Source organism: Siphateles boraxobius, unplaced genomic scaffold (genome assembly GCF_051911475.1).
Source record: "Siphateles boraxobius isolate OS27281-9 unplaced genomic scaffold, OSU_SipBor_1 9, whole genome shotgun sequence".
In the NCBI taxonomy this organism is placed as follows: Eukaryota; Metazoa; Chordata; class Actinopteri; order Cypriniformes; family Leuciscidae; genus Siphateles; species Siphateles boraxobius.
Window position 1 is genome coordinate 3,158,160 of NW_027509219.1, and position 26,863 is coordinate 3,185,022.

General features: G+C 43.7%; 1 protein-coding gene across 1 annotated transcript; it reads right to left on the minus strand.

Moving 5' to 3' along the window:
* Positions 1-2,600: 2,600 nt before the first annotated feature.
* Positions 2,601-26,863, minus strand: LOC143732561 (taste receptor type 1 member 1-like). Its single transcript, XM_077223778.1, has 6 exons — positions 26,642-26,863; positions 26,217-26,514; positions 25,325-26,071; positions 24,873-25,085; positions 23,805-23,925; positions 2,601-4,917 (listed from the first exon to the last, which is right to left on the minus strand). Exons 1-6 carry the CDS (start codon positions 26,821-26,823, stop codon positions 3,983-3,985), a joined length of 2,496 nt encoding a protein of 831 aa, XP_077079893.1. The 5' UTR covers positions 26,824-26,863; the 3' UTR covers positions 2,601-3,982.

Sequence of the window (26,863 nt, forward strand, 5' to 3'; positions counted from 1 at the left end):
AGGCGTACGATCACACTGGTGTGATTAGAATGTTCAGTGTGTCACCTTATCAACTGCTAAATTCAAATCTGTGTTCACACTTTGGCTGGTGCTGAGCCTCCTCTCGTCATTATAGCCTATCATAACTATTCCGCGTTTTTAACCATATAGCTTATTTTCTGATTCTGATATTTAAATAAAGATAAAGGGCAAGCAAGTGGATGGGGGATTCCGTTCTGTCCAAAAGTTTACAATATATAGCTAAATTTTTAGCATTCTGTTAAACTGACTTTACCAATCAACTCTGAACTTCAAATAACAGCTTCTGATTCACAAAATGCCCTGTTGAACGCCGAGATAAGGTGCAGTTTGCCTTGCGGTGTCAGAACTTAAATGCTTTAAAATCTTTTGTTTCTACAAGCTGGAAGAATGAATCGATGCTAATAGGCTATAATATTCTGGAATAGCGACAGTATAAGAATTCATATCTGATATGATTGTCACAGTTTTTTTCAGTTTGTTTTCATTTGCGTGGACATTCAGTTTGTTTTCATTAGTCACATGTCTTCCTTTGTTTGATTTTTCCACCACTCCTTTGTTACCATGGTCATCGTCATTATGAGTTTGTTAGTTTCAGCTGTGTATCGTTAATTACCTTTAATTGTGTCAGTATTTAATTTCCAGCTTTTACTCAATTTGTTGTCCGGTCACTCTTACATTTAGTTTGTGTTGCTTTACCTGTTTGTCTGTTATTTGGTACTTATGATTAAAACTTTGTGTTGGAAGTCTCTTCTTCATCTGTTTGCCTGCAACCACCTTTGACAGATGACCGGATCGCTAAGTATATATGCAGCGAGGTTCGCTGCTGTGGCTCAAGAGAACCATGACTTTTTCTTACACCGAACAGTTTTGTCGTCTTGTCATCACCTTCCCCTTCGATGACGAGACCCTGAATTGTTCTGGATCAGGGCCGACTATCACCACCCTATAGACCTCGCAGACACCACAGGACTTGACTGGATAAAGGCCTTATTTAGGTGTCTGGAGAGCGTCCTGCCCTGATCCATGGCACAGCCAGACCCAGAGCCAGATTTACCACCTTCGACCGCTGAGATTTCGAGTGAGCCCCCCACAGACGTAGAGGGACCACCCGCCGCGCCGAGTGAGCCAGAGCCCAAGATCAAGAGGACATCGCTTACCATCGCCTCGGAAGAGGTACCCATTAGTGAGTCTGACCAGGGGTGTGAGTCCGTGACACCAGCGGCAGAGGCAATGGAAACCAGGACTGGCTGATAGACTTCAGTGAGGAGGTATCGACTCCCACTCTAGACAGCACAGAGAACTTTATAGACCGCAAGTTTTTCTGTTAAGCAGTCATTGCTTCTTCCAGACAGCATATATGGACTGTGATTTATTAATTTTATTGATTTGCATTGACTGTGTTACACTTACCATTATTCTGTTGAGTTTTGAAGCTCAGCCAGTCCTCCAGCTCCGCTGCTGACGGATGTCTACAGCCCTAAGCAGTCTCCGGCGAGTCCCTGCGTCATTGAGCCGCAGGTCATGCATCCACCTGCAGCGCCCATCTGAGAGAATCCTGTCGCTCCACCTTCAGCCTCTGATCTCTTCGCTCCACCTCGGCCTGTCGACCTGCCGGCTCCACTTTGGCGCCTCCCACCTTCAGCTCTACCGGAGACCCTCGGCCTTGTGGCTCCACCTGGTTCCCTCATCCCACTGGCTTCCCCTTGGTCAGTTGTCACTGTTCTTCCACCACAGATTTACAGGCCATCCACTGCGCTCTGTCCTTCCACCCCTACTGCTGCAGTGGGTTCCTCCTTCCCTTCACTCAACCTCAGCCCTCAGGTACTCTGGCTTCGCCTCCGATGCTCGTCGCCATGGCATTGCCTAGGTCTCCAGTGTTAGCGATGTCTTTCAGTTCCATCGGCCCTCTGTCTGCACCTATGGATCCATCAGCTTCATCTCCTGCGGTCGTCCCCCAGATGTCGGTAGCCATAGCAACATCTTAGCTCCTGCCTCCCTCGACTCCACCGTGGGCTGTCGGCACTGAGGAGCTCTGGGTTTGTGCCATCGGACTACCTCCATCCTCACCACCAGGGGATCGTTGTTGTCCACTTGCCACCATTAATATGTAACTGCCTCCTGCCACTATCCTTTCACCACATCCTCTTGCCATCCCTTCGCCATCTCCTCGCCCACCTCCAGAGCCCCCACCATCCCTCTCTTCTGCTGTTGTGGTTCGAGGTCGCGCCTTTTTGGAGGGTGGCACAATGTCACAGTTATGATCAGTTTGTTTTAGTTTTCATGGATATTCAGTTTGTTTTCATTAGTCACGTCTTCCTTTGTTTAATTTTCCCACCATTCCTTTGTTACCATGGTCACATCATTTTGAGTTTGTTTGTTTCAGCTGTGTATCGTTAATTACCTTTAATTTTGTCAGTATTTAATTTCCTCCTTTTCCTAGGTTTGTTGTCCGGTCACTCTTACATTTAGTATGTTGCTTTACCAGTTTGTCTGTTATTTGGATTCTTATGATTAAAACTCTCTTCTACATCTGTTTACCTGTAACCACCCGTGACAATGATGACATTACAGTAATTATTGCAGTAAAAGCAAGTAAAGTTTTATTATAAATAATAATAATTTTTATTGGGGGTTGCCCCCCCCCCCCACCCACCAATTGGTGCCCCCTCAAAAATATTGAGTGCATGACGCCCCTGCGTTTACATTGCATTGTTACATTACATAGTGTTGATGCAAGATTGTAAACAAAAGCTTTTTAAATATCTAAATTACTCTTTATTCTCAAAACTCACATTGTATCTTAATGCAGATTGAACTCCAGAATAGATTCTCTATTTCGCCTGTGTGTCTGTAACATTGTGGTAACATAATAGTAAAGAATCTACGCCACTAACACAGATTTTAAGAGTTAATATCCTATCCACTGTGGTGGAGATTTTAAACTGAATATTAAGCTAACCATGTTTTAACATTTAACCTTATTTAACCTGCTAACACTCTGTTACAATGTACGATGACATTCTGTACTTTAGATGAATGTATGTGTGTCAAACCCCTGACTGTGTATAAATAACAAATATGGGGAATGAAACTAGACAGATGACTAAGTTAGAACCTTGAGATTAACAATGAAGTAATCATTAAAACAAAGTTTGCTTTACCTAGTAACAGAAAGGTTTGCATATGAAGAACCAATCAAATTCATGTCATTTTGACATACCCTCCCCATTGTATAAAAACTGTTGTATTAGTGTTTACTGAGGGAATTCTCAATGGAATTTGTCTGAGATCCACCGGCCTTGTTTTTACTTGGGAGATTGTCTGAGTATTGCTCGAGAACTCTCCTGGCCGTAATTAAAAGCATTTAAAGGACATTTGCTGGAGTATTTCTGATATTACTGGTGCGCAGCAGAAACAGTTCAGGGTAAGTTAGAAAACAAGTTAGAATTATACGGTTAAACTCGGCTGTAGTCAACTGTAGACTCGCTGAAGTATAGGATTAGACGGATGCTGTAGTCGATTGTAGACTCGCTGAAGTATAGGGACCTGAAGCTGTAGTCGACTGTAGACTCGCGGAAGTCAATGTATAGGCGCGATGGAGTATAAATTATTCTAGGGTAGGTTAGGTTCAGGGAAAAATCCACTACACACCTTATTCTGCAACTCGAAAGTAAGCTAATCTTTGTGAATGTGTGACACTTCTGATTCATTAGCTTCTCTTGGTAAATAACAAGAAGAATAACAAAGTGTAGTAAACAGTAAAACTATTTGTGCTATAAATCAGTGTTTATGATTATGATAATAGATTCAGATATGATAACAAATTCTGGTAAAAAGGACTGTTTTTGTACAGCTAAAATAACTGGAAGCGGGTGAGATCGGAAGCTTTGCACATTCAAGTTATAAATAGCAGCTTCGCCTCTTATGTTCAAAAATAAGGTAGATACACAAAGACTAATGTCTAAGTCCTACTAATGGTTTGGGTGTAATTCTGAATAGATGTTTGAAAGTATGCGGGAGTGTTCTTTTGTGGTTGGAATATTATAATATAAGATTTTGGTATGAAATAGCTAAAGAGAATTCCATTTATACTAGATATCTGGGCTATTGCATTCAAAAGGGTGACATACTTGCTTTTGACAGAGAGGTATGCTGTGAAGTACACAATCCAGCTAAGATAGTACAAAATGAGACTGAAGGTTATTGGTTTGGCCTCATTGTAATTTTTTGGCAGATCTCTTCCCATGTAAGAAAACAGGATACACAGGAAACCAAGAAACCAACCTATGAACACAACTATGGTTAATGTTATAGAGTTCCCCATTTCACAGATGAGCATAATTTGGTCCTTATAAGTCCATGAGTCAGCGATGGGTTTGTCAGGAGAAACAGTCATCCATATCACACAAGAAATTAAATGAATGGCAGAAGAAAATGCAATGAAGAGCCACTGTCCATTGTGCTTTACCCAAAGGCTGTGCACCTTAGGGAACTGAGCAGCCATTTTAAAAACACAAATAATTTGAAAGGAACGGACAGTCAAACAGGAAATACAGACAGTGAAGAAAAATGTAAATATAACCTCTCTCAGGAGGCAATGTGCAAATGTGGGTTTTCCAAAGAAAAAGAATGCACTTATGCTAGACATGATCAAACATATCAACATAAGAAAACACATGCTACCACCAGCAGACCTCACCACTGGTGTGTTGTAATTGTAGGAGAAAAGGCAAAATATGGCGATGAGTAAAATAATTATGCATATGACAGAAACCATGACAGCGATGGAGAAGATTTCTGTGAACTGAAGATAGACAACAGAACGTCTCTTACATGTTGTGCTGCCTTCATCAGACCATTCATTCTCTGCACATGGAAAACAGGTATAGGGGTCCCCTGAAAAACAGTAAAATAATATGAATGTTTAGTAATAGTATTTTCCAATAGCTTTGAGGAAAAAAGAAGTACAGTACACTTCAGCATACTTTTAAAAATAGTAATTATTGCACTAATAATCTAATTTATAAGAACTTCGCTTTAGTACTATTTTCACAAGTAAGGTGGAACTTCTCTAACATCTTAGTACAAAAATACAAACTTCCACACAGCTAGTCATTCATTTAAAATCTATACATATACAGCCGTTCTTAGTTCATTTTAACAAAATAACTCAGGATAGACAGAACAATGGCGTTGAAGACTAAAATTTCATCCTTTAATATAATTTATACACAAAGGGATAGTGGATTGTACCATGTGTAAGCATGAGGTATACATTCCATTTTAAAAATAACCAACATGTTTTTTCCTTACTGTACTATGGCCGAGAAACAAGGAAATGCATAGACTGGCATGAATACAACATTCTCAAGTTTCTCTCCTGACATATATGAATAAAGATTTTTCTAGGCAAGATAACTTGTGTCCGGTCCCATGAATCAAATAATAACAGGGAAAATTTGGCGTCACGAACAAGGATTGCTATTCTTTCTAAAATAATTCTAAGTCTGCCTGATGATTAGAGACAATGACTGAAACTGCCAAAGTACCAGTTGTGTTGCCAATGAATATATGTCAGACATAGTAAAAAAAGGGAAAAAAAGAAGAATAAAATTGGAATTAAATTAAGTAATTTAATTTAATTTGACTTATTTAAGTTGCTCTGATCAGTACATCTCTAAAAATATTTGAAATTCTGGGATAAAGGTGGATCTTTTTTTTTTTAGAAGAAATACCATTTAGACAAATATTGGGAGAATTAGCTATAAGGCGATTTAGCAATTAGCTTGATCATGACAGTGCGGTGGTTGGAATATGGCGAGACTGTAAAAGGGCAGAGTAAACTCTAAAATATTTCCAACACACCGAAGAATCGTTTCAGAAGGAAACAAGGAAGTGTGACAAGCGGTGATTAATGCGGTTTAAAGTGGTGGGTCTGCGCTCTGAGGAAGTGCAGTGCAGTATATGAGATACCAAGGAACCCTAAAACGTTTGTATGCGCAAAGAATGAACCCTTAAAAAAAGGGTATCACTAAAAATGGAGCTAGAATCGCGGGCATTCTGATTTTGACCGTAAAGCTGTTCGAATATTTAAGGAGGATACTGATCTGAGTTAACTGAAAAACAAACAAACAAAAAAAAAAATACTGAAAAATTGGAGTTAACTTTTCCTTAAATTTTTCTTTTGTTCTATGAGTGATAGAGCAGGGAAAGAGAGTAAAGCAGCCCCTCCCTTCGAAATTTGCTGTATACCAACAATCACACACACATATAGTTTAGAGCAGGAAAATAGAGTGACGCAGCCCCTCTCTTGAGACTTCACACACACACAGACACATACATAGGCCTGCCGTTCTCAGCATACACACACACGGACGCACACATACATAAATAGTCCTGCTGTTCTGAGTGCACACACAAAGTGACAAATAATTAGCAAGATGGCAGAAAGTGGCTTTAACAGCAGAACAATATCTGCATGGTACCTGGAAAGGAAAAATAAGAAGCAAGCTAAACTTTTGAAAAAAAGGACTGGGTATCAATGCATCTATGGATGTGCAGTTAAGCTGGTTCGAGTCCCAAAAAGACAAAATCAAGTCAAAAGCATTCCCAATACTAGCAGCTCATTGGATTGTGAAACAAGGTGGAATTTGTTGCGATATAAATGGTGGGCCAATACCACTTGAAGCATATAACAAGTTGTCTTTATGTCAAAAATAATGTCTTTTAAATGTTCAAATAAAGAGAATACAACCACTGATGAGTCATTTGATCCAGATTGGACAAATATAATAACTGAAGCTGAAAGGAAATATTCACAAGCACCAGTGAAATCTGCGACAACTGTAATGCCTCCTCCTTACAAACCAATCTGTCCAACTTTGGCTGAACAATATACAAGTTCATCTAAACCTCTGACACAGCCTCAAGCTTGGAGATCACATGTAGGTCCAGTTGAAAAAATTTATATTGTATCTGCACAAGCAGCTCCAATAATAACGAGGTCTAGCCAAGCCAAACCAATGAATCAGCCCAGCCAAACAGAGACATGCTGCTATGTACACCACCTCGTAATTATGGATCTAACTGGGGTGATGAGACAAGACATGATGATTTCCATTACACGAGAGTAGATGTTAAAACTTCATGCTGATTTGTACTCGGCTTTCGCCAAGATAAGCACCAACTAAGACATAGCTTTACAGTAACCTATGCTTCTCCGTCCATTTACGCTTCTTTCCATCTGGTGACGTGAATCTCCTTCTGTCTGGTGTTAATAGTGTATTTGCGCGTCAGCACACACAACGGCTGCAACCACAGTGCGGTCCCCCCATAACAACCCTCTGGATTGAGCGGAGTAAGGAACATCTCTAGGGTCTTCAAGTGGGCACCTTCCGTCCTCAGTGTTTCGTCGACTAGCCCACGACACCTCAAGAGGGCTCGACAGTGACTCTGGCGTCCCAGAGTCACCCCCCTCCGTCCCCCACTCAACTCAGCCCAGCTTACTGACCTCTACTTCCCTCTTGCTGCTGAGACCTAACCACAATCTCACAATCTCTCCGCAACCCAACCATACGCGCCAACCCGTTTGACTAAGGCTGTCGAGCCCCACTGGTGCGTTACTATGCAGTTTCAGTGGCAACGGTTCTGTATGGCATACCACCTACCGAAAACACAATATCTGCCCAACCACCCGTCATTCACGCAATATACTCAGGAACGTAATGACTGTAAATACTATACAACCTCTACAAATAAACCAACAGTGCTGCTGAGACCTAACCACAATCTCACAATCTCTCCGCAACCCAACCATACGCGCCAACCCGTTTGACTAAGGCTGTCGAGCCCCACTGGTGCGTTAATATGCAGTTTCAGTGGCAACGGTTCCGTATGGCATACCACCTACCGCAAATCACAATATCTGCCCAACCACCCGTCATTCACGCAATATACAGAGGAACGTAATGACTGTAAATACTATACAACCTCTACAAATAAACCAACAGTGCTGCTGAGACCTAACCACAATCTCACAATCTCTCCGCAACCCAACCATACGCGCCAACCCGTTTGACTAAGGCTGTCGAGCCCCACTGGTGCGTTAATATGCAGTTTCAGTGGCAACGGTTCCGTATGGCATACCACCTACCGCAAAACACAATATCTGCCCAACATCCCGTCATTCACGCAATATACACAGGAACGTAATGACTGTAAATACTATACAACCTATACAAATAAACCAACACCCTTCAAGTTTTCAAGAATTCTACGAAACCGTAGCATGGCGGCCTGTACTCAGCCAGCTAGAATCTTTCCGTCTCAACCACAGCCAGTTGCTGCTCCTTTATGCTGCTTCAGATAAGTTCTTTACTGTGCGACGCAACTCTTGACCACTGAATCCGACGTCTCTGAGGAACCGGGTTGTAGAGTGTGCCACAAAACCTTGACAACCCACTTCCACTGGATAAACCTGTACTCTCCATCCTCGCTGTTCTGCTTCAGTGGCCAGATGAGCATACCGCAATTTCTTCCTCTCATATGCCTCATCTACCGCATCCTCCCATGGCACTGTTAACTCTATCAGTTGAACAATTCGTGCTGATCCAGACCACAAAACAATATCTGGTCGTAGGTTAGTGGTGGCAATCTCAGGTGGAAAAATAAGCCGTTGATCAAGATCGGCCAGCATCTTCCAGTCCCTAGCAGCTTCCAGTTGTCCTGGGCGAGAATTGGTGTTAGCACCTTTTCTTGGTGGTTGCTCGCCTGGGCGGAGGAATATTGTCTTCTGCGTGTAATGTTTTGCTAGAACAGGCGGCAACTTATTGGTCATACTACGCTTGCCTTCCAATGCTAAAGCCAAACATCGCAATACTTGGTCATGGCGCCAAGTAAACCGACCTTGGCTAAGAGCCACCTTACATCCTGTCAAAATGTGCCTTAATGTGGCAGGTGATGAACACAAAGGACAAGAGGGATCCTCTCCTACCCAGAGGTTTAGGTTCTGCGGTGATGTGAGAACATCATATGTTGACCTAATAAGGAAACTGATCCTACTCTCTTCCATTGACCAAAGGTCTTGCCAGCCCATTTTTCGTTGTTCCACACTCTCCCATCTCATCCACTCTCCCTGCTTGGCCTGGGAAATGGCCTTTATACATCTCATCCTCTCCTCCTGCTTTCGCACCTCGTTGACTACCAGCTTCCTCCTTTGAGCTGGGCCTGCCTTGTGCCATTTAGGAGGAGCTAAACTGAGCCCAAAACCCCCTCTTCCATGCTGTACCTGTCCCACGATATCCCCAATTTGAAGGTCAGCCTTTGCCTCTACTACAGATTTCTTTGCTGACCACTTTCTACCAGTTTTTACCACAGGAGCTGCCTCCCTTACACATTTGTCGCGTGACTCTGCTAAAGTAATTTCCAGTCTGACCTTGGCACACTTAAACTCCTCGGTTAAAGCAGAGACTGGCAGCTGCAATACTCCTTTACTATAAAGTCCCACTCTGCTGAGGCAGCGTGGAACTCCCAACCATTTCCTGATGTATGAACTTATTAACGCTTCCAGCTTATCCACTGTTGTCAAAGAAACCTCGTACACAGTCAGTGGCCACAGCAACCTTGGCAGTAGACCAAACTGAAAGCACCAGAGTTTTAGTTTGCCTGGTAGAGCACAGCTGTTTATGCTCTTCAACCCTTCCACTGCTTGTCGTCTAACTTCTCCCACTCGAACTGTGTCCTTTAGATCCCCATCATACCATCTAAATCCCCATCATACCCTAGACTCTTCACTGGCTTCTGAGAAACTGTTGGTATTGCCTCACCATTAATGAAGAATATTTTATCTACTACCTTGCCTTTAACTATTGAGATGCTCCTTGATTTAGAGGGCTTAAATTGCATTCGTGCCCATTCAATATTATCTGTTAACTTCCCCAATAACCGATTAGTGCAGGCTACCGTTGTAGTCATGGTTGTCATGTCATCCATGTATGCTCTGATTGGTGGTAGTCGCATCCCAGAAGCCAAGCGCTCTCCTCCTACTACCCATTTTGATGCCCTAATGATTACTTCATTGCCATGGTAAAAGCCAGTGGAGAAATGGTGCATCCTGCCATTATTCCAACCTCTAAGCATTGCCATGTAGTGCTGAATTCTGGAGTTGAGAAACTAAATTGCAAATCTCCAAAATAGGCTTTCACTAAATTTGTTATGGACATCGGTACCCTGAAAAAATCAAATGATGCCCAAAGAAGCTCATGTGGCACTGAACCATATGCATTAGCAAAATCCAGGAATGTCACATGGAGCTCCTTCCTCTCCTTTTTAGCTGATTGTATACGTTGCCAGATAACACTGATATGTTCTAAGCATCCTGAGAATCCTGGAATGCCTGCTTTTTGAACTGAATGGATGTCTGACGGGATCCACATAGGCTCATGCCTTTTTGCATCTGTATGCGTTTCCTCCAAATATCTCTCTAGCTCAACCCTAGATGCTTTTAAAGTGCCATTCTTCTCACTGGTGAATAACTTCTTTATGAATTTGAATGGATCTTTATAGAAATTAGCCCTCGGACGTTCCTTCTTTTTGTAGCGTTTCCGTAGGCGCTCAGCTCTGCGTAATGTTGCAAGCTTATCTTTTATGGTCCTTTGTAAGAGATTGAGTCCCTCCTTCTGACTTTGTTCCGCTCTTTTCCATTGCTTCCTCAGCTGTCTCCTTTCTCTAACTAACCCTTCAATTTTCTGCTGCCGTCTAGACAATCCAGGAGTAGTTTGTACTTTTTCCTTCCTTTTTTCCACACCAAACCTCTCACTTCCATATGCGTAAATGATGTCCCCAAATTTATCCAGCTTCTTTTCAACTGTACCAGTTAATCTTTCCAATGCAAAGCATAGATCTGTGTTTACCGTGTCCCATGCAGTTTTCTCACTAGCTCTTGGCCATCTAACTCCAGGCCTATGCCCGTTGAGGTTCTTTTCTCTCTTATGCTGGTTAGTCTGACCGGGTTCACAAGAATCAATGTGTTCATCACTAACTGCGCAAACCCTCATCTCCTCTATGACAGGGGTGCTGATATCCTGCGAACTGTGGTTTGCTTCTTGTCGCTGACATGATCAGTCAACAAACACGGTGAGTCATGTCTTCTCCTGTTATTGTCACTTGCACTTCGTGCCACATGTATAGTATAGCATTCTCTGTCAGCGTTGAGGGCTTCACATGTGATAAATGCAGGGAGATAGTCAGGCTGACGGAGAAGATTTAGAGACTAGATCTAAATCTCTAAGAACTAGAGACACGTATCCAAACTTTAATCAAGGATAGTAAGAATGCAAGGGCTTTAGATACTGCTTTGGATGCGACTAGCTTAGTGAACTAGTGCAACTAGTTGGGTGACCATGAGACGCTATAGTCGCGGAACAAAACACCGCTTTTCCGTTCCGATTACAACATCAAACAGGTTCTTCCCACTCAGTGAAGCACCCAATGAGAATCCTGTTGAGTGTGCCCTAGTTATTGGCGATTCTATTACATAGAACGTGAAAATATAGACACCAGCCACCATAGTCACATGTTTGCCGGGAGCCAGAACGCCTGACATCAAAGCAAATTTAAAAGAGCTGGCTAATGCTTATCGTAATTTTTCTAAGATTATTATTCACGTCGATAATAATGATGTTTGACTTCGCCAGTCGGAGATCACTAAAATTAACATTAAATAGGTGTGTGTACTCACAACTACGATGTCAGATACTATAATTTGCTCTGGGCTCCCTCCTGTTCCTGGTTTAGCTCCCCAGTACTTAAGTGAGCTCTTAACGCATTATAGTCCTTCACGTTTATTGAGATCTCAAAATTCCGGCCAGTTGATAATACCTAGAATATCAAAATCGACTGCTGGCAGTAGATCCTTTTCCTATTTAACACCTAAACTTTGGAACAGTCTTCCTAACATTTTCCGGGAAGCAGACACACTCTGTCAGTTTAAATCTAGATTAAAAACACATATCTTTGACCTAGCATACACGTTATCAACTTCTTTAATTTAATGTTAGGCTGCATAGATTAGGCCAGCCGGAACCGGGAACACTGCCCATAAATCCTGATGTACTTGTTCCATCATAAGAAGAATGGCGTCTATGCTAATATTAGTCTCTCTGTTTATCCCGAGGTTTACCGCAGTCCGCCGAATCCAGGCCGTATCCATATCTGATGAAGAACCTGCGCCTGGACACGATGACAACACAGTACTGAAGTGTCAACTAGTCTCCCCCCTGTGATGCCTCCTTCCCCATACAAAGATGATAACATAGATAAACTTCTCATCTGGCAAAACACCGGTGTATCATATTTTTCACAACTCCCAGTTTTACTCTGAGATTTTCCCATGGTGATTAAACTGTGTCTGTGGCGTTATTTCGGCCCCTAAGAAATCTATTGGACGTCTCCGATGGACCCGATTTTTCCCTAAAATCGGACAGGTGGAGCTCTAGGGCTGACTGACTGGGTAACCTTGGGTTCACTGCCCCATCAGTCCGCACCCTTAAAAAAAAAGTCAATCAAAACTAACTTTAGCTGGACAATAAATTTATTCTCTGGCTGCTGTAAAGCCCAAACAATCTCTGTTACTTTAATTTACTATTATCACTGTAAAGCTGCTTTGAAACAATCTATATTGTTAAAAGCGCTATATAAATGAAGGTGACCTGACTTGACTGTAGCTGCTTAGTTCGTGTTGTCAAGTCAACTCATTTTAATTTATATAGCACTTTTAACAATGCCTGGTGGCTCGAGAACGCAAACCATTAAATAGGTTCCAAGGTGCAAGCCTTGAAGAATATATTTGTGTATATATATATATATATATATATATATATATATATATATATATATAATTTTTATCTCTGCGCAAGCTTTAAAAATGCAAACCTGTGATAAATGACGTGAACATGCGTATTACGAGTTTAGTCTATAGGTATGCGCGTTTTAATATATATGTGCGCAGGCGTGTAGTCTTTCTTTACAAATTGACATAAACAAATGACTTCTCTGGCCTTAAAATCTTATAATACAGAATTATTTATTGCTTCCGAGTAGCCATGTGAACGGGAACTATTTTTACATTTTATCTGTACATAGGTAAAGGGAAGGAGAAGGGGGCCTTCACAGGGGACAGACTAGTCGACACTTCAGGACTGCGTTGTCGTCGTGTCCAGACGCAGGTCCTTCATCAGATCTGGATACGGCCTGGATCCAGCAGACTGCGGTAAACCTCGGTATAAACAGAGAGACTAATATTAGCATAGATGGCATTCTTCTTATGATGTAATGAGTACATCAGGATTTATGGGGAGTGTTCCTGGTTCCGACTGACCTAATCTATGTAGCATAACATTAAATTATAGAAGTTTATAATATGTTATATGTATGCTAGGTCAAAGAGATGTGTTCCCTTTCGTCCTGGGAACTCTGACGTGTCGTAGGGGGAGTTCCCTGACGAATTGGGATCACACTAGGGAGACCAATTGCCTTCGAGTGAATTAAAACGAGCCAATGAAAATTGGCATGCAAGATTTGCATTCCGCGACCCGCCTACCAGCGCGGGTATAAAAGGCGGAAGTAAACATTGCGCAATGCTTTTAGCTTCGGAGCCGACCGATTGTGTCCTCTTTGAGTGAGTGAGCTTTAAGATTGTATTTTTCTTACGGCTCCGAGTCTGCTGTTTCGGGAGGGGATCTCTCTGGGTTGGTGAGATGGCGTTTCAGCGACCGCGCGGTTTCCTGTCTGCCGGCTGCGTCTATATGCTGTTGATTCAAAAGCTGTTTTCACAGCTCGTAAACGGTTGAGTGCGCACAGCGGGCTTGCAGTTTCCCCGCTGTGTTGCCGCGTTGGGTCCCTGTGTGCTTCAGCACGATAGAGAGAGTACTTTCTTCCTGAAAGAGCAACACGAGTGAAGATCGCGTCCTTTTCAGGATGACGTTTCACTCGTGTGTTTCTGGATGCGATCGTTTCCTGTCCTTATTTGACGGCCACGTTCATTGTTTCACATGCCTAATCAGTGTGTGAGACTACGTTCGTGGGTGGTTCATGTTCTCTCAGGAGTGCATGACCACATCGGCACGCTGTTCGTCTCCCCTTTCTCGTAAAGGCTTGAGCCGCTCAGCGTGCCGTGAGCCGTCGAGCGCCGGCTGACAGCGCGGGTTGTCACGGCAACCCAGCGCGCGTCATTCGGCGCTCAAGATGCGCGGTCAAGATCAAGACTCGCGTGCCTCTATGAGGTGAGTCCCTTTGCTTATTTCCCGATCTAGTTTCTCTTCTGGTGCACCAGAGGAGGGCTACTTTGGTGAATAACATTGGTGATCTGAGGGTTTCAGTGAGCACGAACCACTCACTCCTCTAGCGCATCGCAAACATGCTGAGACTGTGTTCGTGGGTGGTTTATGCTTTCTTATGAGAGCATGACCACGTCGGCACGTTGTTAGCCCTGCCTGAAGGCTTGAGCGCCCAGCGTGCCGTGTGTCATCGAAGCGATGGCCACGTTCACTATCTTGCATGCCTGGTTGACGGCCACGATCACGGTTTCACATGCCTAATCAGTGTGTTGAGACTGCGTTCGTGGGTGGTTCATGTTCACTCAGGAGTGCATGACCACGTCGGCACGTTGTTCGTCTCCCCTTTCTCGTAAAGGTTGAGCCGCTCAGCGTGCCGTGTGCCGTCGAGGCTTTCGGATGAGAATCTGGTCCTTCTCATGAGGGACCAAGCATTTCATTCGGGGCCCCAGGGAGGACAGATGTCGATCGCTACATCGGAGAGAGGGCTGTTATACTCTGAAATGATGCTGAGTTCCTACTATAATGGTGTGTTCTCATGCTGAAGATTCAGACTTAACAGCCACACTTTCCTGGGCTGTTCTAAAGTGCCTGGATGTGTGTGAAAAATTTTGGCAGCATGCAAGCATTTTGGTGCCAATATGGCAAGCCAAACATGCCTAAATCTGCAGAAGTTTTTCCTCTCTCACTACCACTGCACGTGCGTAGTTCTAACTCGGGGTTGAGCTGTGCTTAGTGACTGACCGTGATTAGTCACAGCGCTGGCCCTCGGTTAGACGATGTCCACACTGGTGGTCCAGAAGCGCCTCAAAACCAGCCCGCTCAGAGTTTGTTTCCCCCAGCGAAGGGAAGCAACCCTGAGATGAGCGACCCAGAGTGTGTGACGATCTGCTCTCTGGGAGTGCGTGTCATCACCACTCCTTCCCCCGGGGGAGGGCCGGGTGGAGAATTTTTCTTTTCTGTTTCGCCGCTGTATCAGCGGTACCCAAAGTTTGAGCAGTCCACTTCCTCTGAGTCGTTCACGGGCCCTAGCGCTCAGATGGCAGTGAGGTCTACGGCCTTGTCACTCTCGTCTCTCGCTGGGTGAGGGGAAACCAGGACTCGATGCCCCCGGGCCTCGTCCCTCGTTCCCCTCACGGTCGAGACTGGCAGTATAATAAGACCAATTTCCTCCGTCCGAGAGGGTCAGAATGACAGTGCGTGCCGCCCCCGAGCTGCACCACTCCCGTTCCCCTCTCCCCAGCTTGCAGATAGCAGTGACGTAGCCTCGGTCTGCAGCTGGGCCCTGAGGCGCAGAGACCAGCATACGAGGAGTCAGGGCCTCGTTCCTCGTCTCTCCCCCTCCCCTCGCCACCGGGCAGTCCGCAGCAGAACGCCCATGAGCCTTCTCTGCCGTCTGCCCCTCGGTGGAAGCAGGTTGGTGTCAGGCGCAACCAGACCCCCGCTCTCGGTCGCTACAACGCCACCAGAGCCGGGTCCCTGTCTTCCACCTCGCTGCCCCTCCGCGGGTACGCCGGTGGTTTGGGTGGGTTCATTGCGACGCTATCTGGAAGCCTGGCTAGCGCTTCCGGGTCCGTCCCGATGGCTCATCCGCACCGTCCGGTTCGGCTATGCAATTTAGTTTGCACGCCGGCCTCCCAGGTTCAGGGGCGTCCACTTCACCCGTGTGCGGTCGGTGGACGCCCCTGTCTTGAGGAAAGAGATCGATGTCCTGCTGGCGAAGGACGTGATCGAGCCGGTCCCTCCTGCCGAGATGAGGTCTGGGTTTTACAGCCCTTACTTCATTGTACCCAAGAAAGGCGGTGGGTTACGGCCAATCCTGGACCTGCGTATTTTGAATCGGGCCCTGCACAAACTCCCGTTCAAAATGCTTACGCAGAAGCGCATTTTCGAATGCATCCGTCCCCAGGATTGGTTTGCAGCGATCGACCTGAAGAACGCGTACTTTCACCTCTCGATTCTCCCTCGACACAGACCTTTTCTTCGGTTTGCTTTCGACGGTCGAGCGTATCAGTACAAGGTCCTACCCTTCGGGCTGGCCCTGTCACCCCGCGTCTTCACGAAAGTCGCGGAGGCGGCCATTGTTCCCATGAGTGAACAAGGCGTTTGCATCCTCAACTACCTCGACGACTGGCTCATTTTAGTTCACTCGCGAGATGTATTGTGCGATCACAGGGACGTGGTGCTTCGGCACCTCAGCCGGTTGGGGCTTCAGGTCAACTGGGACAAGAGCAAACTTTGCCCTGTGCAGAGGATCTCTTATCTCGGTATGGAGCTGGACTCGGTCGCCCGGACTGCGCACCTCACAGAGGAACGCGTCCAGTCAGTGCTCACCTGCCTCAGGTCTTTTCGAGGCAGGACAGCGGTTCCACTGAAGCAATTTCAGAGGCTCCTGGGGCATATGGCAGCCGCAGTAACGCCGCTCGGCCTGTTACATATGAGACCGCTTCAGCGCTGGCTTCATGATCGAGTCCCGAGGTGGGCGTGGCACAGCGGCACGTTCCGGGTCAAAGTGACCCCGCACTACCGCCAAACCTTCTCCCAGTGGTCGGATCCTGTGTTTCTACGGGCCGGAGTGCCCTTAGTCCAGGCTTCCAGGCATGCTGTGGTTTTCACAGATGCCTCTGCCACCGGATGGGGGGCCACGTACAACGGGCATGCAGTTTCAGGTCTGTGGACGGGGCCTCAACTGCATTGGCATATCAACTGCCTAGAGTTGCAAGCAGTACGCTTAGCCTTGCGTCGCCCCAAAGGGGTTCTCAGACACAAGCACGTACTGGTCCGTACGGACAGCACTGCGACCGTCGCGTACATCAACCATCAAGGCTGTCTACGCTCCCGTCGTATGTCGCGACTCGCCTCCCACCTCCTCCTATGGAGTTAGAAGCATCTGAGGTCGCTTCGTGCCTTTCACATTCCAGGGGAGCTCAACCATGTGGCAGACGAGCTCTCACGGCTGCCTCCCCTCCCAGGAGAGTGACGACTCCATCCCCAGTCAGTCCAGCTGATTTGGAGTGTCTTCGGAGTCGCACAGGTAGACCTGTTTGCCTCTCCGGACACGACCCATTGCCAGTGGTTTTACTCCCTGTCTGAGGGGACCCTCGGCACGGACGCCCTGGCTCACAGCTGGCCCCGGGTCCTGCGCAAGTATGCGTTTACCCCAGTGAGCCTTCTTGCACAGACTCTGTGCAAGGTCTGGGAGGAACGAGGAGCAGGTCCTTCTTGTGGCGCCGTATTGGCCCACCAGGACTTGGTTCACCGAACTCATGCTCCTCGCGACAGCCCCTCCTTTGCCGATTCCTTTGAGGAAGGACCTTCTTTCTCAGAGACGGGGCACTCTATGGCACCCGCGTCCAGACCTCTGGAAACTCCATGTCTGGTCCCTGGACGGGACGCGGAGGTTCTAGGTGGTCTACCACAGGCAGTGGTAGACACCATCACTTCGGCTAGAGCCCCCTCTACGTGGCGCCTCTATGCGTTGAAGTGGAACCTGTTCGTCGATTGGTGTTCCTCCCGTCAGGAGGACCCCCGGACTTGCCCGATCGGTGTCGTGCTTTCCTTCCTGCAGGATGGGTTGGAGCGGAGCCCCCCCCCCTCCACCCTCAAAGTGTATGTCGCAGCAATAGCTGCGCATCACGATGCAGTGGAAGGTAAGTCCCTAGGGAAGCACGACCTGGTCATCAGATTCCTTAAGGGTGCCAGGAGGTTAAATCCACCTCGTGTTTCGCACTCTGTACCCTCTTGGGACCTTGCTCTGGTACTTAGAGCTCTTCAAAGTCCTCCCTTTGAGCTATGCTGACGGTAGAGATAATATCCTGTCCATTAAGACAGCGCTCCTGTTGGCATTGGCCTCTTTCAAGAGGGTCGGGGATCTGCAGGCTTTTTCGGTCGACGAATCGTGCCTAGAGTTTGGGCTGGGCCTTTCTCACGTTGTGTTGAGACCCCGGCTCGGATATGTGCCCAAGGTTCCTACCCCTCCCTTCGTGGACCTTCACCCCTCCGGTGCTGGGCGTGGCGGACCACCCGGCACCAGGTCTGCTACCTCTAGTAAGGAGCTGCTAGTAGACTGGGTGCTCCAGTGGTTTCTATTTGTGACCCATGAGGCCACGTGCAGTTCAGCCGTGTCTTCCCCTTGACGGACTCGTTCGTCGTCCCTGTTGAGTACGCTCCCACTTCCCTTGGATTGGGACTACCTCAGGGACTGCCATATGTTTCACTATTCCTTCGGGCTAGTACATATGTGTATTCCTGGCCTTCCTCAGTCAGGCTGGGGCTTCCGCAGCGTTCCCTCCTCTCTTGAGGGAACGCTTTCCCAGTGTTATCCAATATCCACTGTGCGGGTCTCGCGGAACAGCAGTGTGTTTCCCGTGCTAGCTCCCGCAACCTATTTCAAGAAATTGCTGCAGGGTAGCTTTGCCGGGCGCTGGAAGGGGCCAGCACCATGGCGTTTTATTAGGGATCCCAATTCGTCAGAGAACTCCCCCTACGACACGTCGGAGTTCCCAGGACGAAAGGGAACGTCTCGGTTACGTATGTAACCCTCGTTCCCTGAGTACAGGGAACGGAGACGTGTCGTCCCTTCGCCAAGTTGCTGTACCTTCGCGGAGGACTGGACACCGTTCGGCTCCTCAGCGAAAAGCATTGCGCAATGTTTACTTCCGCCTTTTATACCCACGCTGGTAGGCGGGTCGCGGAATGCAAATCTTGCATGCCAATTTTCATTGGCTCGTTTTAATTCACTCGAAGGCAATTGGTCTCCCTAGTGTGATCCCAATTCGTCAGGGAACTCCCCCGACGACACGTCTCCGTTCCCTGTACTCAGGGAACGAGGGTTACATACGTAACCGAGACGTTTTTAATCTAGATTTGAACTGACAGAGTGTGTCTGCTTTCCGGACAATGTTAGGAAGACTTTTCCAGAGTTTTGGTGCTAAATAGGAAAAGGATCTACCGCCAGCAGTCGATTTTGATATGCTAGGTATTATCAACTGGCCGGAATTTTGAGATCTCAATAGACGTGAAGGACTATAATGCGTTAAGAGCTTGCTCAAGTACTGGGGAGCTAAACCATTTAGTGATTTGTAAGTAATCAGCAATATCCATATCCATATCCAATATCCATACTGAATTATTAGAAGCCAGTACTAACTCTCATAGAATATTAGCAAATTCTTTGATAAAGTCTTTATGGTGCCTTGGTGGGCTGTATACAGTAGCCAGCACAAATCTCAAACGTGATTTATCATTTATAGATACATAGTTAGTGTTACATTAAGCTCCAACACTTCAAAATAATTATATTTGAAACAAGACTTATCAGTAATTCTGAAGATATTACTATAAATTACAGCAACACCTCTCCCTTTGCCTTTCAGACGAGGTTCATGTTTATAACCGTAATCTTGGGGGGTGAACTCATTTAAAGTAATGTAATCATCTAGCCAGGTTTCTGTCAAACACAGCACATCTAGGTTATAATCTGTGATCATATCTTTAACAAAGTGCTTTTGAAGTAAGGGATCGAATATTCAGCAACCCGAGCTTTATCATTTGTTCATTTGCTTTATCATCTGTTTTTTACGTTGAACATCAATAACATTTTTACCCTTAAATAGGTTTGGGAGTTTTTTGTATTTCCTAATTCAGGGAACAGACACAGTCTCTATATGATGAAATCTACTGTAGGTGAAAGAGTCTCTATGTGATGGGATTTATCTGACCTCAGTGACGTGAGACAGCTGGCAGACGGTCAGTTTAGCCAGTTTGTCTGCTTCCTGACCTGAGCCCAATTCATATTTGAGCTCTAAGAATATGTGCCATATTACTAGAGAGAAGAGCAGCACCATCCCAGGAGGAATGAATACCATCTCTTTTCAACAGGTCAGGTCTGCCCCAAAAACTTTTCTAATTGTCTATGAATTCTATATTATCTTGCGGACAGCACTTCGACAGCCTTGAGGGAGGACAGTCTACTAACTATCTCATCACTCCGGTGAACAGGGAGGGGACCAGAGTAAATTACAGTGCCTGACATCGTACTTGCGAGTTCACACACCTCTTTAATGTTAATTTTAGTGATCTCCGACTTGCGAAGTTGAACATCAATAGTGCCGACGTGAATAATAATCTTAGAGAATTTATGATTAGCCTTCGCCAGCACATTTAAATTTGCTTGTTGTCAGGCGCTTTGCCTCCCGGCAAACCTGTGACTGTGGTGGCTGGTGTCTCTATTTTCAAGTTCCGTGTAATTAAATCGCCAATAACTAGAGCACTTTCAACAGGATTCTCAGTGGGTGTTTCACTGAGTGGGAAGAATCTATTTGTTATGGTAATCGGAACGAAAGAGCCGTGTTTTAGCAGTTAATGATACAGTTCATGCCTTGCACTGCTATAAATTAGCAATATACACATCGGTTTGTTGATGGACATACACTTGTTAATGCTGATTGAGAGGAATTACAGTTGCAACATCTCATGATGAATGTTAAACTGAGAAGCGTATTACTTAGAAACGTCCTGCTCGAGTCGTCCTTGCGATGGAGGTTCGGTTTGAATAACTAGCTTTCAATGTTTCATCATCGGACTCGCGCACGGATTGATATGGTAAAATCGACGCCATCATTACTGTCTTTACAGTGTATACAAGCCTCCGGAGGTAATGGCTGGACATTTCGTTTCCGACATGTGCTGTAAACGGTAGACCAATCTCAACAGACTGGAACATCTGGCCAATCAGAGGAGAGTAGAAAGGAGGGGTTTAGAGATACTTTTTTTTGAGAATCATTGGAAAATGTGGCGATGTCCAATGTATATTATGAAAAAATGAAAGTGATTTTTGACCGTTGATGCATGTAAACCTGGACTTAATGATGTTTATACTGTACACACTGTATATTCTACCCCCTAAACCTAACCATCACAGAAAACCTTCTGCATTTTAACATTTTCAAAAAACATCACTTAGTATGATTTATAAACTGTTTTCCTATTGGGGACCAAAAATAGCCTCACAACGAGAAGGTTTTTGGATATTGCCATCTCTCCTCATAATGTAGGTTTTACCAGGACACCACACACACCCCCGCCCCCCCCCCCCCCCCCCCCCCCATTCGTCTTTGTCTCTAGGATACGTACCAAAAACCTTTAAGCTTGCTATGATTAAACCACTTGTTAAAAAAACCCAACTTGATCCTACAGAATTAGTCAATTACAGGCCGATCTAAAATCTACCTTTTCTATCAAAGATATTAGAAAAAGCAGTATCCTCACAACGGTGTTCCTTTCTTGAAGGAAATGATATCTACGAGGATTTCCAGTCAGGATTTAGACCGCACCATAGCACTGAGACAGCTCTCATTAGAGTCACAAATGATTTGCTCTTATCTTCCGATCGTGGTTTTATCTCTCTATTAGTGTTACTTGATCTTAGTGCTGCATTTGACACCATTGACCACAACATTCTCTTAAATAGACTAAAAAACTATGTTGGCATTAGCGGAATTGCATTAGCATGGTTTAAATCATATTTATCTGACCGCTATCAGTTTGTAGCAGTAAATGAAGAGATGTCTTATCGATCACAAGTTCAGTATGGCGAACCACAAGGCTCAGTCCTCGGACCGCTGCTTTTCACTCTGTACATGCTACCTTTAGGAGATATCATTAGGAAACATGGAATTAGCTTTCACTGTTATGCTGATGATACTCAGCTCTATATTTCTTCAAAATCTAACGAAACTCACCAATTCACAAAATTATCGGAATGCATAGTTGATATCAAAAATTGGATGACTAGTAATTTCCTACTACTAAATTCTGAAAAAACAGAGATTCTAATTATTGGCAAAGAACTTCCACACGTAATAACCTAGAATACTGTTTAACACTTGATGGCTGCTCTGTTAAGTCTTCGTCGTCAGTTAGGAACCTGGGTGTGCTCTTTGATACCAATCTTTCATTTGAAAGTCACGTGCCTAGTGTCTTAAAAACCACATTTTTCCATCTTAAACATATATCTAAATTACGTCATATGCTCTCATTGACAAATGCGGAACAACTAGTTCATGCGTTCATGACCTCAAGGCTAGATTATTGTAATGCTCTACTGGGTGGTTGCCCTGCACGCTTAATAAACAAACTATAGCTAGTTCAAAACGCAGCCGCTAGAGTTCTTACCAGAACCAGGAAGTACGACCATATTAGCCCGGTTCTGTCAACACTGCATTGGCTCCCTATTAAACATCGTATAAATTTTAAAATATTGCTGATTACTTACAAAGCACTAAATGGTTTAGCTCCCCAGTACTTGAGCGAGCTCTTAACGCATTATAGTCCTTCACGTCTATTGCGATCTCAAAGTTCTGGCCAGTTGATAATACCTAGAATATCTAAATCGACTGCTGGAGGTAGATCCTTTTCCTATTTAGCACCAAAACTTTGGAACAATCTTCCTAACATTGTCTGGGAAGCAGACACAGTCTGTCAGTTCAAAGCTAGACTAAAAACACATCTCTTTGACCTAGCATTCACATAACACTCTTTAGACTTCTATAATTCAATATTAGGCTGCTTAGATTAGGTCAGCCGGAACTGGGAACACTTCCCTTAAATCCTGATGTACTCGTTACATCATAAGAAGAATGGCATCTACGCTAATTTTAGTGTCTTTGTTTATCCCGAGGTTTTCCCGCAGCCTGCCGGATCCAGGCCGTTTCCAGATCTGACGAAGGACTTTCGCCTGGACCTGATGACAATTCAGTGCTGAAGTGCCAACTAGCCTCTCCCTATGGAGGATCCCTATACCACTCTACAGATAAAGCGTTGTGGATTTTTTTGGTTCGCGTACCTACCCAAAGTGATAAGATAAAATAAAATTCTGCATCAAAATTTATAGACAAGACAAGTAGTTTGTTTAGGCATGGTTTGTAAGGAATTACAAACCTGCGCACATATATTCAAACGCACATAACTATAGAATCAATTCTTAATGCGCATGTGAAAGCCATCAGCGTCTATCACAGGTTCGCGTTTAAAGTCTGTTTAGAGAGAACGGTGTCGTCTTAGCGGCCCGTAATTTAATAACAAACTATCATTTAGACGGAAGTGAATCAATCAAAACTAACTTTAGCTGGAAAAACCATTTTTCAAGAACCACAATAAAATTAAACCATTCTCTGTTACCTTAAATTATATGTTTATCTCTGTAAAGCTGCTTTGAAACAATCTACATTGTTAAAAGCGCTACATAAATGAGGATGACTTGACTTGACACACACACACACACACCCTTTTTAAACATTGTGGTTTTGATAATTGTTTTGTGAGATTACTTCTAAGATTTTTAAAAATGTAGTACTTTTTTGTAACACAAAAAAATAAAATAAAAAACTGCAAAGTTGAACTGAATGTAATGTTTATAAACATTTAATTTTTGGAAACTTAATTTGTACTTACGATAATAATCCACATAGCTGTTACATGGGCATTTTTTACATGTAAAACAGCAACTATGAAAACCTTCAGGTTGCCTTGAAAATCCCTCCTTGCACTCAGCAGAGCAGTTTGAGAAAGGAACCTTTAAGAATAAGAAAATGTGTTATTGATGTTAAAGTTTTTCTCAAATAATTTAAACATTTTTCTAAACTGTGTCAGTATTCTTAAACAATTAATTCATCTAAACACAAATTACAAAATACAAATTAAATAATTCCCTTAAACATCGCCAAAAATGCTAAAATCTTGCGACCAAACATAGAAAAAAATAGATCTTTGTTTACAGTTTAGTTTAATGTTTGCCTGATACAGTGAAATTATACATTTAAGTACTGAGTAATATTAATGAACTACATGTACTTGCTATAGCAGGGATTCTCATCCCTGGTCCTTGAGGCGTGATTTTTTTTCCCAAACCACTTCAGCGGAAATCCCGCCCTGCAGCCGATTTCATTGGTTTAGGTTACAGTGACGGGTAGGTTTAGGGATCAGTGTTTGGTGTAGGCAATCAGTACAGTGATTGACATGACCAATGAAAACTTTTAAATCGGCTGCAGGGCGGGATTTCCACTGAAGTGGTTTGGGAAAAAAAATCACGCGTCCTTGAGGGAGTTTAGCTCCAACCTTGATCAAACTCACCTGCCTGTAGCTTTCTAGTAATCCTGAAGAGCTTTATTAGCTGGTTCAGGTGTGTTTGATTAGGGTTGGAGCTAAACTTTGCAGGAAAGTGGCTTTTTGAGGACCAGGGTTGAGAGAGCCTGTGCCCAGTGCTGTAGGGTTAGTGTAGGATTAGGGTTTGGTTTAGTTGCATGTAATTATGCATAATTTATAGTTATTATTAATTACATGTAACATGTAACAAGGACACATTAAAATAAAATGTTACCAGATATTTTGTCAGCTTTATGAAAAATGAATTAACAGAGAACAATTTAATAGTCTTGATGTCCATATTTTAAATTTGATTGAGAAAAACTGGAATTTATAAAGCTAAATATTTAGATAAAGGCTCATCAAAATAAGACTTACAGAACCGTTGTTATGCCAGGGCAGGAGAGAGTTGTTGATTGTAAAAGTCATTTCTTGATATGTATCATATGTGCCCACCATCTCAAACTGTGGAGGATTTACTTCAGTGTGCCAGAGCACAACTGCATAATTGATGGGTGTATCATAATTATCATCATATTTCACCTGACGACCATTGAGTGGAAAATCCAACTTCTTTATTTCTCCCAGAAGCTGTTGTGAGTTTTACCCCCATTATTTTACAAAAAAAGACAATTTATATTACTATAACCTTAATAAATTTAAATAAATATTGTTTTATTTAGTTATCAAATTATTGTATAATAATGAAATAATATAATATGCAATTTCATAAAAATATGAACAATATTTAATTAAATAAAACATTGTTACTTCAATAATGCAATTAATATATTGATCAACTTGTCATAAATTCAAATGAATTATCTTACCATGTATGGCTTTACCACTGTGTTTTTGCGGCATCCATTCATGTCGCACTGCAGAACTTTATGTAATGCATGAGCTATGGTGTATATGGAAGCATAGATGGCAAAAGAGAATGTGGGATTTTCATTTATAATCTCCTCTGCGGTCATCAATGTGCAGTAATCACAAACTTGATTACATGTCTTACTCTTACTCTGCATGTCACTCTCTTCATTATGGGTGACATCAGTTGATCTCCTGTCTTTATAGACAAATTCATTAAATCCAGGCAATGTCAACAATCTCTCCGTAATACCAATAATTGTGCCAATTTTCCCAATTCCTGGCTCTCTGGGAAGCTGTTGATTCATAGCCCATGCTTGACATGCAATCCATACTTTGTCTTGGATGTTGCTTTCTATGGCGGCTTTGATAATTTTGCTTGCATATTGTGGCAGAGCAAAAACAACAATGATATTGATATTGAGCATATCAATCTTTTGAAGTGTTAGGCTGTAGTTTGTGTTTAGGCTTAGACTCTCTTGATAGGCCAAACAAATGCTAGTATTCCTTATATACGTGTTAAACAGATTTAGTCCGTCTGAACCGTAATCATCTTGGCTGCCAAGAAAAGCAACCCAGTTCCATCCAAACCATTGAATTATGTGAATAATCATTTCTATCAGATTTTTGTTGCTAGGGATTGTTCTTACAAAAGAAGGATACTTAAGTTTGTTGCTTAATGCATGGCTAGAAGCTCCATAATTCACCTTTGAAACAGAAGACAACAAAATATTATAAACAATTCATTAGCATTATACTGTATATATAGTCATTTTGTTGTCCTGAACAAAGGGCAGTAAGTAAGTGTGTAAGTACTTCATTATGCAAACTATAAAAAGAAGCTTAACTTACCATAGGTATAAGGTCCATTGTGAATAGTGGTGCAATAGTAATAGCTCTTGTGCTTTGAGCTGGCCCTGTTAAAGCAATCCCTTTAGGCTGATAGTTGTTCAGGTTTTTTTTAGGTTTTATTGATCCATTATTTGAGATAAAACTTAAGACTGAATGGAAATTCTTTGTATCAGAACAATGGTCAAAAATTTCATAGCCCAAAGAAACATTGGGCAGAAGAGTGGTGGAGTTATTGATCTCCTCAACGGCAAACCTCATTACTTGCAACCTCTGATAGCCAGATTTTCTGGGACTGTGCCTTGAAAACATCAATGAAGAAGTTAATAGCATGTAATTAAAGTTTGAACTTATAAATGTGACTATGAGGAAGTGCTACTTTGATTTACAATACAGGCAACCCAGCTGATAAAAATGTCCTTGCTTACCTGAAACATTCAGTGGTCTCTGGAGAGAACAGGGGTGTATCTTGGTCAATTGCATGTAAAGTGAAAAGGCCACCCAATAAGTAATCTCCTTCCAAGCTGAACTCAGATTTTGAGCAAGAAACTTCAATAAATAAGCAATAAGTTAAGCCAATAAGGAAAATGTGAATGCCACTGAGAGACATTATTTAAGTTGGTCTGTTGGTCATAAAGCAGATGTGCAGT